This window comes from Pseudopodoces humilis, chromosome 9 (assembly GCF_049639895.1).
Source record: "Pseudopodoces humilis isolate 2021_Gansu_Grassland_sample_001 chromosome 9, ASM4963989v1, whole genome shotgun sequence".
NCBI classification, from domain to species: Eukaryota; Metazoa; Chordata; class Aves; order Passeriformes; family Paridae; genus Pseudopodoces; species Pseudopodoces humilis.
In genome coordinates this window covers 31,676,395-31,689,749 of record NC_142208.1, presented here as the reverse complement: position 1 = coordinate 31,689,749, position 13,355 = coordinate 31,676,395, and the positions used below count along the sequence as shown (strand labels likewise).

At 42.5% G+C, this 13,355-nt stretch overlaps 1 protein-coding gene across 6 annotated transcripts in view; it reads left to right on the top strand.

The window, feature by feature from the left end:
* The window catches only part of FGFR2 (fibroblast growth factor receptor 2), a 78,927-nt gene that overhangs the window by 43,905 nt on the left and 21,667 nt on the right, over positions 1–13,355 (top strand). For 3 of the 6 annotated variants that reach the window (XM_088059927.1, XM_088059930.1, XM_088059928.1), the window contains 3 exons: positions 4,959–5,149; positions 6,014–6,161; positions 10,048–10,244. In XM_088059927.1, coding sequence (XP_087916053.1) covers positions 4,959–5,149; positions 6,014–6,161; positions 10,048–10,244 — 536 coding nt within the window. Of the gene's footprint in view, positions 1–4,958; positions 5,150–6,013; positions 6,162–7,745; positions 7,891–10,047; positions 10,245–13,355 lie in introns of all 6 variants that reach the window. The other 3 variants (XM_014250405.2, XM_014250409.2, XM_088059929.1) reach the window with 1 other exon arrangement.

Sequence of the window (13,355 nt, the reverse complement as noted above, 5' to 3'; positions counted from 1 at the left end):
TGGGAAAGTGCTGCTCGTTGGTGAGGATGAAACACAGGGAATGTTTCAGTCCAAGCCTGTGATGAAAAGGCTGTGGTGAATTTTTTTAAGGCTTGCAAGTCAATCTTGCAAGTTTACAATGTGAGGCCAAAGCTAATGCAAGAGGCTGTGATTACAGTCTGGCCTAAAATGCTGTATGATGCTTTTGAGACCCATAATTTACAGCATAATTAGCATCTTCCAAAGCAACAGATGTTGCAGCATCTGAAGGAAGGTGCTTGGGAGTGGATGGTGTTTTCTCCAGACAGGGTCCAGGCTGCTGCTGAATATTTCCCAAGCTTGGAGTCAGACAAAATAAGTAAATAGAGCTGAGGGTGCTGTGCTGACCAGGGCAAGGGAAGAAGAGGATATGGCAGGTCTGTGTTTTCAGTCAGTACAGTGACAGCTGGAACTACTTCATTTCTCATTTAATGATGACTGAATGCACAGAACCTCTACCAGGTTCGATCCAGAACTGGTGCTCAGAGGCATCATTTGGGGGATCCCTTTGTAGTTGCTCACTGGCAGCCATCAAGATGAGCTCTTGGAAGTCAGTAACACTTCAAAACTGCGATTAAAGGCTCTGGTAAATGTGTCTAGTTAAAAATTAGGTAATCTTTTTCTCCCTCTCTTCACCCCCTTAATTGAGGATCTCTCCATTGTCCCCAGAACCCATGCTTGGTCTTGCATTTGCTATTAAGCTTTTATTTTTCTAGCCCACACTTGAATCACAGATTTGCAAGGAGAGGAAACAAGCACATTCAAAAGCAGAAAATAAGAGTAGTTTTCGTTTTCTTTTTTTTTCAATGAATCGGATGCCTTATGCAAAGCCCATTGAATTCCATGTGAGTTTTCCCCCTGACTTCAATGGGCTTTGGTTCTGGCTTTTAGCTCCCGTGAAAGGTCCTGAACTATCTGTGCTAGGGTGACAAGGAAGCTTGGAGAGACAATTCCCAGAGCTCTTCTCAGCCCCTGGCACAGCCAGGTTGCTAAGGAGACTTGGCCTGGCCAGGGTCCTGGAGCTCCCCCCTTCCGGGGTTATTGTCTGCTCTCCCTGCCAAGGCTCTCTGGTGGCAGCAGTGCCACTCTCTCAGCCACAATCCCTCTCCACTGGCCTCTGGCAGCAGCAGCTCCTGCCCTCCATCTCCCTCCTCCCTTCCTGGGGCTGTGCCTTCTGCTCTCCTTTGACTGTGAGAGTTGGGGTTTGGCCCCTGTCACCCACCCCACACCCCAGCATCTTCACCTCCTATGGATGCATCACTTTCCTCTTTCTCTCCTCTCTTTTCCCCTGGCCAGCAAAAAAAAAATGGAGATAAAGCCAAGGATGGGGAAGAGATGTGGAATTTTGTAGGAATCCTCTGTTCAGGGGCTCTAATTTCTTAAAGAGCCAGTTCTCAGGATTCCTTGTGAAGCATGTAGGCTCCAATAGTCATTTCTAGTAGCAGGACAGGCTCCAACCATCTCTAGGGGTCCTGCAGTGCTTGGAACTTCCTGGAGAGCTCCTTCCATTGTGCCAATTTTTTTTAGAACTTGGAATTTTCCAGCTTTCCTGGATTCTTTGTAGTTTTATCTCTTGGAGGGAGGTATTTTTAAGTTTTAACATTAACAGGCTAAATGACAGTTTCCTCTAAGCCTTTTGGGCAAGGTCTCTTTGTCAGGCATCCCTTCAGATAGCGACTCTGTTTGTCTGCAGATAAGTGAGCAGAAGTGCTTAAGCCCTGGGTACTTTCAGGGTGGTGTAAAATTTCTGTGCTTGTGGCCTTGAGTCTGATATTCCTCATGAGAGCAAACATTTTGACTGTCTTTTGTAGATAACTGATTCCTCAGATGGGGGTGATGTTGGTTTTGTACCTAAACTGCAAGCTGGTGTCTTGTCTCTTATGGTGGAATCCAGCATGAAGCATGCTGGGGGTGATTCTCTGTATTAATAGCATATGTTTTTGACTTGATTTCATAACAAATTGTGACAGCAGTGAGATTGTAACACTGAAATTTCAGTGTTCAGGCAGCAAAGATTTATTTCTCAAGGTGGTTTTTCAATATTAATGAACAAGAGGAATAGTGAAATCAGGCTCCAGAGCTATGAGATTTGCTGCCAGCTTGTTTTGTATGAAAATATTGTTTAACTAACTAGAGATATATAAGGTCACTATGTTTTAGTGATCATCCTGATTATAATTATTAGGTAATGATAATATCACTTTCACCAGCCTTTTAAGGTGTTTTTAAAGGCAACTTTGACTCTTTTGCTGGTGTTCAGTAAAAAGGAACACATTGTTTCCATCTAATACTAGTGCAGCTAGTTGTTTGAGTGATGATATCTGCTTACAAATGTACAGCTTGTATTTTAAATGCTGAATAGTGATGTGAGATTTATGAATATGGCTTTGACAGTACCTGTGCTTAACAGAGTCCCTAGATGTGTGTGGTTTTTCAGAGAAGTAGGATAACTTCAGGATGTTTTTGGATAACGTCCTGAAATGAGTATTTCCAAGAAAAGGTGCTGTACAAAATTAAGCTTGGCCATTGGTAATTAGTGGAAGTTTCTTCATAGTTATTTTTCCCAGTCTTGAGTGTATTTTGGGTGCTCTTTGGACCCCAGGTTTGCCAGGAAGCCCTGCTGGATTTGCATGGCTTTGTTCTCCTGTGCTGTGTGCCTGTGTGGGCACAGGACTTACTCCCCTCTGCTGAAGTGGAGGAGTTGGTGATGAACACTGATCCATGTGTGGGAGGGCAACCAAAGTTCGTTTCTAACACATTTACCTTTAGAGAAGAAATTTAACAAAGGGCCATGCACATATACCCATCCCTATGCATGCACTTCAATTTTTTGAAATTAAATTGGGGACCAAGAGTGTGAGAACTCTGCTTTTACTCCTTTGCTTTGCCTCTTCTTTTTTGGTAGAGGAAATGCTTGACAGTCATCAATAAAAGATTAAATCATTGATGGCTGTCGGGATAAGCTAAACACATCTCGTGTGTGGATGCTGGCATAGTAGGAACTTTTCCAAGATGTTTCAGGCCTCATTCTCTGGTTTGTTAAAGGGCAGAGAATAAGGTCACAAAGGAAATCAAACCCTGATGTGGAGAAATGAAACATGAGGCCTACTGACTTCTAAAAAACATTTTAAATAACATTCTCTAAGGTTTCATTTTATACTGAAGGCAGCTGTAATAAGTTTTGGAAGATGGTGTAAGGTTTCTATTAAAGAGAGATTTTTTTGCTTGCTGTTTTTGTACCCAAATGAAGGAATGAGGGAGATGGAATTAGAGCTTATTTAGTATAAGGTGAGACACTAAAAGTTCTCTCCAGAACTGTAAAATCATAATTTATGTGTTCTACTGCAATTTACAAATTAAAAAATATGAAACTGTTCCTAGATCTTCGAAAATGACACACATAGCCATGGAATAATTTAGTAACTGCAATGCAAATGCACTTTTGCCACAAGTAAAATAAGACTGCTGCTTTGTAGTGTGCTGCCAGCATAGGCTCAGTGAATAAATTCCCAGTAGATGTTTGCTGCATGCCAAATATATTGGACTGTATAAAAGATCCCATTGTTCAATGGCATCATTATTTGCTATTATACTCACAATGTTTGCTTGTGAAACAATTTATTGGAGACAAGTATGTTTTAAGAAGGAACGCTTGGTTTGAAATTCAGCTGATTTGGCTCATAATGTCAGAGCTTTTACAGTATATAGTCTCTAAAAATAAATGTTTAGGTCTGCTATTTTTTACTTATCTTTGAAAGAATTCCTGGAGCAGGGGAGAACAGGGAGCTGAGGGTGGGGATGGCCAGTGAGCATTTCACTTCTCATTTATAGAATTGTTTAGGTTGGAAAAGCCCTCTAAAATCATTGAGTCCAGCCATTGACCCAGCACAGCCAAGGCCGCCACTCAACCACGTCCCCAGGTGTCACATCCACACACATGACTTTTAGATGCCCTCCCTGGGCAGCCTGTTCCAAAGCTGGCCAACCCTTTTGGCGAGGGAATTTTCCCTGATATCCAATCTAAACCTCCCCTGGCACAACCTGAGGCCGTTTCCTCTCATCCTTGGCACCAGTGAGAGGAACCTGACTCCCACCTGGCTAAAGCCTCCTGTCAGGGAGTTGTAGAGAACAAGAAGGTCCCTCCTTAACCTCCTTTCCTCCAGGCACAACAACCCCAATTCCCTCAGCTGCTCCCCATGAGAGGCTGACTGAAAATGTGTGAGAAGTGCTTATGCACGGGCGTAGATTAGAAGCTGAATTGGCTCACATTAAATACAGTCCAGTTTTCCAGAGAACTCTGTATTTCCCTGTGTCTTGGTGAGAATAAGAATGAAGCAGTGTTTCTGCTGCTGTGTCTGGGTGAAGCAGAGAGCAGGGTTGGCAGTGATTAGAGTATTTTAGGAAGTTGAGCTCCCTGGTTTGTGCATCCTGCACGCTGAGGCTTCAGCTGCTACTTTTGAGAAATTCCCTTTGGTGTATTTTAACATGTTTTTAAAATTAATCAATAATATTTCTTCTTAATGTGAGGAGATCTAGTCAAATCAAGATGTTTCCGAACTCAGAGGTAACTGTATTACGGTAGCTTAAAAAAAAACCCCAAAAGGAGATATTTTACCTAATTAGGGCTGAGTTAAACCATGGAAAACGAGTAAAGTGTTTAAGCAGGGTTCCCCCTCTCCCCCCAGATGGCTATTCTTTAAATTACAAGTGTAGCACCCAAGCCATCTCCTTTGAACCGCAGGTTTTGTAACATGCTTTGGCTGCGGTGTTATTTCGGAGGAGTCAGCCAACAGGCTTACAGGGCTTTTTGGCTGGGGTTCACTTACAGTTTTCTTGGCAGCCCTGCTTATTTATGCATCTTTATTTCTCTCTCTCTCTCTCTCTCTCTCTCTCTCTCTCTCTCTCTCTCGCTCCTTCTGTGCCGCTGCCCGCTGGAGCAGAGCGCTCCCCGCACCGGCCCATCCTGCAGGCGGGGCTCCCCGCCAACGCCTCCGCCGTGGTCGGCGGCGACGTCGAGTTTGTCTGCAAGGTGTACAGCGATGCCCAGCCCCACATCCAGTGGATAAAGCACGTGGAGAAGAACGGCAGTAAATACGGGCCAGATGGGCTGCCCTATCTCCAGGTTTTAAAGGTGAGACTTCGCAGGTGCCGGCAGTGGTGACGCCTTCTTTAGAGCGCGGCGTTTATTTGGTGTAAATCCAAGGATTTCGAGTTTGGAACCTCTTTTGAAAGTGGAGATATTTATGTTACAAATGAAATGATGAGTTAGATAAACATTTGATTGTCTGAATGCTAAATGTGCAGCTTGTAGACACTGTTTTGCTCCTTTTTACTTCCATAAAAAGTCCTTTGTATCTGAATGTTTCAGGCATGACTTGTTCAGAAAAAATTGAAAATCCTTCTAAAGAACATCATTGACATTTTTGCATGGGTAGAAAGCATTCAAAACATACCTGGGACAATCTACTCCATTTCTTTCATGTTTCTTCAGCCTCTTGATTTCAAAGTAACATGGCAGCTGCTGCCAAAATCTTGCTGGAGGACTGGGCTGTCTGGACGCTGAGCCTGCAGAGATGTCTGATTTGGAGCAGTGTATTGGTACTGTCATTCCTGCCAGTCTGGAGCAAGCCTGACCAGGGAAACAGAAGTTTTCCGAGCTGGATGGCATTGCCAAAACTCTGAGAGGCAGGACAGCCAGCTCTGTACCTGCTTGCCCCATGCAGTACCTGCCTAGGCAGATTCATTTTCCCCCCACGCTGCTGTTTCCTAACTCCTCTTGTGACGCTTCAGATGTAAGAAAACCAAGCAACAACAACAACCTAAAGGAAAACAAAAACAAACAAAAAACCCCAACAAATTCCAACCCCAAACCCTTCAATGTTCAGAGGCTGATGTGGAATGTTCTGGTGACGTGTTGGTGGTGGGACCATAGACAGATTGGTGTCCATTCTGGGCAGCAGTGACGTTGTTCTCCTGTGTTATTGGTCTGTTCTAGCACTCGGGGATAAATAGTTCCAATGCTGAAGTGCTGACACTGTACAATGTGACAGAGGCGGACGCTGGAGAATATATTTGTAAGGTCTCCAATTATATAGGGGAGGCCAACCAGTCTGCCTGGCTCTCTGTTCTGCCAAGTGTACAAGGTAACAATGTTTTTTAAAGCAAGCTGGAAAAAAATGGTGCTTTGGGAGACTGCAGGCAGCTTGTAGGATACTCTCTGGCCTTGGTGGTATTTGTGTAATCCTCCTTTGGTGATGCAGCTGGTGTTACACCAGCAGCCATGGAAAAATTCCCACAATGTTCTCTGTGTACCAGAAGCACTGCTTTGGTTTCTGGTGCTGATCTCTGTTCTCTCTCTGGTGTCTTTTTGTGTGTGTGTGTCCAGTTTTGCTGTTGATTCTGCGTCCTCTGCAGTTGACACAGAGGGTACCCACTGAATAATGTAATTACAACCTCATAGTGTGTATTTATGTATATACATAGGTATGTATATACATGACCTGCTCACATAAATACCCACTGGAGCATAAGTCAGGTCAGTTTAGTCACTTACAACTTCCCACCTCGCCTGTGACTGTGCAGGTGGGAGGCATTTCCCAGGTCTTACCCATTACTAACTGGGTTTTATTCAGCAGTAACAGTAAAGGCAACTGTGTAACTACAACCCACAACTAAATTTACCTCAAAATGGTCCAATATAAAGGTATTTATTCCCTGATTGTGTACTTCAAATTAACATTTTTGAATGGAGCAGAGATCAAAAGTAGCAAACATTAATTTCTCTAAACCTCCATCACTGAGACCTTGATGCTGATGCCCTGATGTGCCCATCTTGGGGCAGCTGGGAAGTTCCAGGCCTAAGATTTACTACATTTGTATAAATTTGGATAATCACTGATACTTGGATTGGTGCACAATGTCAAGACAACAAGTCTGGAAGATGACCAGTAAAAACCACAAAACTTACAGAGTATTTTTTCCCCTCAATCTTTAAGATGTAGAAAGATATATTTTATTTCCATCTCCTGGTTTTCAAGCCTTTGAAGTCTTTTCTCTCACACCTGTGAGAGCCACAACTGAACAAGATCTCTGATTTTTCAGCAAGAATTGAGATACTTTCCACCGTGCTTCTAAGCAAACCACCAAATATTTCCAGATTTGAGATTTAAATGAGGTTTGGCAACTCTTCACAATGTACAGTAGTAGTTACTACTCAAAAGTGGAGTGCAGTGGGTGATGCAAGGATCATACACAGTATATGACAGCTACTAAGTTGTCTTTTGGAGCAGAATTCACCCCTTTTCTTTATCATTTTAGAGTATGCTTTTATGGTAAATTTTTTCCTCTGGAACAGGTATCTACACGTGAAGGATCCCACATTCTGTCCTACTTCATTTTCTCTTTGTTTTTCTTTCAACTTTCTTTTGTTATAAAAGAAGAAGAAGAAAAAAAATAAAATCTTTGTGGGTGAATTTTTCCATGTCTTTTGATTGCATGCATGTTTAGGTGGTGAGTTTAGGTCTGGTGAAGGGTGTTTACTTTCTGAGGTGAGCTGGGACCTGTTGGTAAACGCCTTTTGGATGAGGGATTGTGGATGGGGAAGGAGCTTTGCATCTCTCCACCTCTGCCTTTACCAAAGTGCAAAGCCCTGTGGCTCCATCTCCCTATCCACAAAAATTCTCTCAGTGTCTAGCTTTTTCTCTTGCTTCCCTCTTGTTTTTTTTTAGGCTGCCGGTGTTAACACCACGGACAAAGAAATTGAGGTTCTCTATATACGGAATGTAACTTTTGAGGATGCTGGGGAGTATACATGCTTGGCGGGTAATTCTATTGGGATATCCTTTCACACTGCATGGTTGACAGTTCTGCCAGGTATACACTGCTCTCTTTCCGTGGTTTTTCCTCTTTTTTTTCCCCCCCATCCCCTTGTTGATTGCTGCAGAATTAGCACAGCTTCTGTCTCAAAAAAAAAAAAAAAAAAGGACTTTTACAATGATTTTGGTTTTTCAAGTGCAGTTGTCTCAAGCCAGTGACTTGTTCTGACACATATTTGCCAAAAACCAAATAGCAACAACAGCAAAAAAAGGGAGTGGAGTGTGTGGCTATTGCACTTAATTGAAATGTTTTTGCATCATCAGAAATGCTGAGTATCTGCATTTCCTTAGCACTTCAATGGGACAACTGAAAATCAGCCTGTAAATCATTGTAAAAGAGAGGATGAAATTCAGTTTGTTACGAAGTTTGGAACTAATTTGGCTGTAGTTATGTAATGGCTCATTGAAATACCTGAGCTATTCAGTGTACTTCAATTCACTTCTACCTATCATGCAAATTTCTGATGGAAATTCCAATTTCAGTGCCAGAGGATCATGTACAGAAGCAGTGCCTTCCATATCTTGGGAATCGGCTCCGTGCATCTTTAAACATTGCATGCTCTAAGGAAACAAGTAGTCATTTGCTTTTACTGCAAAGCATGTCTTGCTGTTCTGGGGTTGATGATGTTTCTGTCCTTAAAAGAAACAAACATCAATGTGCTTTATTGCCTGAAAATTGTTATCAGCTGTGAGAAGATGTAACCGTAGCTGGTTTTGACATTAGTCAAATTGTCTCATTTATAACTGTTGGCAGCTGCCTCAGGAGTTCCTTTGGAAAAAAAAACATGAACCACCTGAGGTTTGCTGGGTCATCTTGTGCTTAACATTTATTAATTGTTAATCCTAAGTAAGAGGTACAAAACCTGCATGTGCATATTGCTGAGGTTCACAGTGTGGGAGTTAAACGTTCCCACTGTCTGCAGATAATTTCTTACCTTTTATTGAATTTTATTGAACGAGGCAGCTTTATTCCATCTCACTGGGAACTGAGCCCCGAGCCTGTGAGGTGTCACCAAGCAGGCAGAGCAGTGCTTGTGTAGAGCTTGCTTCTGCTGGCAGTGTTTGCATTTTGCAAGTGCTTGAACAGCATTTTTTATTTATTTATTTTTTTTAACCAATTTTTTTTTTTGAACAATGTAGTTTTATAAGCCTGGAAAGGCACAAGAAAATTTCAGCTTGAAACGTGCATTGCTTGCAGAGTGACCGCTGATGGCTGTGGAATGCTGTTTATCCGGGGGTTGAATCCCAGATAAGGAATTAGGGACACTGTTTGCACGTATAACTGTCTTGGAGATAGCTTCAAAATGGTTTCAATCACAGTAACAGCTCTGTAGAACCACTCCCTCCAAAATCTAATCTCATAGGCCAGTAACCACTGATGAGGTTACTTGAAAGACTGCAGTCCTCACAGAAGAGGCCTTGTTAATTAACGTGCTGCTAGCAATTAGTTTTTCACTTCAATTATGCTTTTTAATCCAGCTCTGGGCTCCTCAAAGGACCTCAGGGGCGCTGGGCACCCAGCACGAGGCACAGCTGGTTAAAGCAGCTGGACAGCCAGGTCTGTGAAACCCTTTTGAAACCCCTAATCTGAGTTTATAGACATGATTGGGGAACTGGTTCATCCTCCCTTCCCTCTATATTTTGAGATCCTACTGAAAATTTTTAATAAACAGGTAGACTCAAGCCCAAACATTTATTTGCAGGTTTAGACACTTTTCATCAGGCTAGCGAATTCACAGTTTTATCTCTAGATGTGAGCTTGAATTCATAAGAATTGCAGCGCTTTTAAACTTTGACTCAAGTAACAAAATGAACCTGAGCCTAGTTTGAGCAGTTTTGTCTTCCCTCTAAAAGGATCATGCAATATTTCAATGTATATGTATGTACCTACCTAGGCAGACACGTGTATATGCTTGTTTATGTATACATAGGTGCACAAGCTGACACTCAGTGCAAACTGAGAAATCAAAGTAGAGTAATGTGGAGAAAAGAATTACTCTCAGATTGCAAGATGGCCTAAACATTCAGCATTCTGAAAACCACCCAAAAATTGGTCCTATTTTACCATTACTTGCTCCAAGTGCTGTGAACCGCTGCCCGTTCCGTCTGCTAACCCTATGGCATGATTGTTCCCTCCTCCAACCTTCCCACCCAGCTCCTGAGAAAGAAAAGGAATACCCAACCTCTCCAGACTACGTGGAAATAGCAATTTACTGCATAGGGGTGTTCCTGATAGCCTGCATGGTGCTGATAGTGATCCTGTGCCGCATGAAGAACACCACCAAGAAGCCGGATTTCAGCAGCCAGCCCGCTGTCCACAAGCTGACCAAGCGCATCCCCCTGCGCAGACAGGTAACAGAAAGTAGATAAAGAGTTTCAAAAAACCTTTTTTTTCACCTCAATGACTAAGCCAGCACATCCTTCTGCTGAGAGCTCTGGAAAGGGGAATGAATAAGGGAATTAATGAATTATGTCAGGTAGGGGTGGGGTGGACAGAACATCTTAGCGCAGCATCTCAGGGCAGGGATGTTAGGGGGGGGACGAATATAAAATATAAAACCTGAAATATGTTCTGTATTAGCAGTCTGTGGATGGGGGGGGGAAAAAATCTTTCAAGTATTTTGGGGCCTGATCCCATGGAGTCAATGGAAAAAATGTTACTGCCTTAATGGGCTTTGGAACAGAATCCTATTTAATTGTATATTTATGATGTTTCTAAGGTGATTATTATTGTGGTAACTAGGTACCAGATACAGAGAGGGATTTTTCAGGAAGACTTTTGAAGACTGAGAGGAGGGAATTTCATAGCCAGGCATCCAGAAAACACCCCAAAATAGAAAAAAGACTGTAATAAAGTAAAAGTAGGGGAGATACTATATCAGATCTTGGACAGTTTAATTAAGATAATGATGCTTTTGAGCAAGAAATGAAAGCAAGTGCCAGATTTAAAATGCAGACAACAGCATCACATGAAATATATTTTACAGTTGTTTGTGGCTGGCAATGAGCATTTCTGGAGAAAGCAATGCCACAAGCAGCAAACCAGTTGAACAAGTGGCTTTATCACAGACCACCACTTGCCAAAACAGCCTCCATTCCCACATGCTGTCCTCTCCTGAAGGATTTGTGGTGTTTTTAGAAGCTGGAGTTTAATAGGTTTTGATTTTCTTGCAATAGGTCTTGAGGGCAGACCTCTGTCACCCCCAGGTTTCAGCCCTGCAGGATGGGGGGATGTTGGAATCTGAGGCTTTGGCTCACCTCAGCAGCCAAAAAAACAGTCATGGAGGGTTGGATCCAGGCTCTGGCCAGGGAATTGGGATGTGAGGGTTCACTTTGTGTCCATCCACACCATGAGTAAGTGGTGCAGGATTTCTGCAGATTTGTTTTTACAGCCTGTCCAGAATATTGTCACTGTCAGAGTAATGAATGTACCTTAAAAAGGGTTCTTCAGCCTGGGTAAGTGTTTGAAATGAGATGCACGGGCACACAGACTGGGAGATTCTGAGCAGCTTTACGTTTTTCTGCACCCTTGCTTCATGGTTTCTGAGTTTCCTTGGTTAAAATTACCAGGGAGTGGAATGCTGTAGCTACCTTCCTCTTGAGTTCAGTATTTTACAGAATCTTGAGGTGGGGCACCTGAACTTTTTTCAGTATAACAAACATTTGGTTTCTCTTAAGAACAAAAAATGTTAATTCTCATTTTTTCTGACTTTCTAACTTTCTTTGTAACTTAAGGTGTGGTCTTGGTTTTTGTTGGGTTTTTTGTTTTGGTTTATTTTTAATTTTTATTTATGATTTTACTCATTTGCTCAAGTATCACTGGGACAAAGAGGGACTTTTCACTTTGAGGGTGTCAGAAAGAGGGAGGAGAAGCCCTGGGCTCAATTCACACATCTCTTTGGCTAGAAATCTGTGTAGCTTTCTGGACAAACAAAGCCTTTCAGATGTTGTATTCTTAGCCAGAGAGAGAGAGAGATACATATCAACTGCTTAGATAGGAGACACTTATTAGATTTCTGCCTGAATATAAATGCCTAATGACTCAGAGATAAATTGATGATATAAAAAATACCTAAGGTTTGGTGTGAGCTCAGTTGTGTCAGCTGGAAATGGTTCCTTGGGGAGAAGTGTTATTTCATTGTGTGTGACAGCAGTGCCAACCACTGCCCTCAGTTTAGCTATTTATCCTTAAATGATGCAATATGGACCTTCTCCAAAGCTATTGTTTTCACAGAGGGAAGAAACTGTCTTACAACATGTTTGTCACGTTGGGTTTTATCAATTTATTTCAGTATTTTTACATTTTTTTAGCCAAAATGGCATTTTGCTTTTAAAACTGGGAATACTTATTTTTGAAAAATATTTATATTTGAAAGTGCAAATGCTATTTCAACCCCTATGCAGAAATCCCACTCCTCCCAATTGTTCCTGGTGCTGTTTTGTTAGCAGCAGTTGCTCATGGATGGTCTCTCTGCTTTTGTATCTGCATGGAAGAAAATATAACTACTGTAAGCATTGCCTGAAATCTGTATTTCTGGTTTGATGATTTCAGTGGTCAGCTTGCAAAGGCAGGATGAGACAAACAATCCCTGAAGATTTCCTTGTGAATATTCCTTAATTTTCCAGTGATCATCTCCTTGGTGCTGATGCTGCAGCAGCTCTTTAGTTTCTGCATCTTTTAAAGCTGGTTTTGGATTTCAGTGCTGTTGTCAGAAGTGAAGAATTGAAAAATAAGCCAGATGTTTTTTTAAAAGGGTGTGTGTTTCTGGATCATTCAACCCAACCAATTGTGCCACCAAGCTCGCTTTGTTTCAGTTTATTTGTGTTTCAGAGGGTTGTATTTAAACTTGGTGGGGTTTTGTCACTAAACCTTTCTTTTCTGTGGGCCACAGAAGGTTCTCCCTTCGTGCTGTGTGTGGGAGGGACGAGGTGGGAGGATGGGAGGGAGATGCTCATGGCAGGTGGGCTGTGAGAATGGGGCAGAGATCCAGGGCTGGGTGATGGGATTTGCTGGAATTCCAGAGAAATGAGGCCACAGATTGGGAAATTCTTGATATTGTTTTCAAAGCTCCTCTGCTGCTGGGTCAGGGTCCCCGAGGATCTGGGCTGGAAAATAATCCTGAGACATTTGCACAGCTCTGATGCCATCTTGTCTAAGCAGGAGAAGAGTCTTGCTGAGTAACATATGGTTTGGTTTGGATCCTCCTGCACTGTTTAGCCTGAGCTACCACAGGATTTTATCATTCCCCCCATGCAGGCATTTTTCTCCTGCCAAAATGCAGCTCTTTCCACACTTGTAGGAAGGGTCAGGATGAAGTCAGGAATTACTGGTTTCCATCCCCTACAATCCTCATCCTCACCAGGGTCTGGTACTCAGTTTTTAAGGTTTTTCCAGGGAAATCCAGCAGGCAGCTCCTCTTTTCATCAAAGTAGCACAAGTGTTACTCGTGGTCTGCGTGGAGC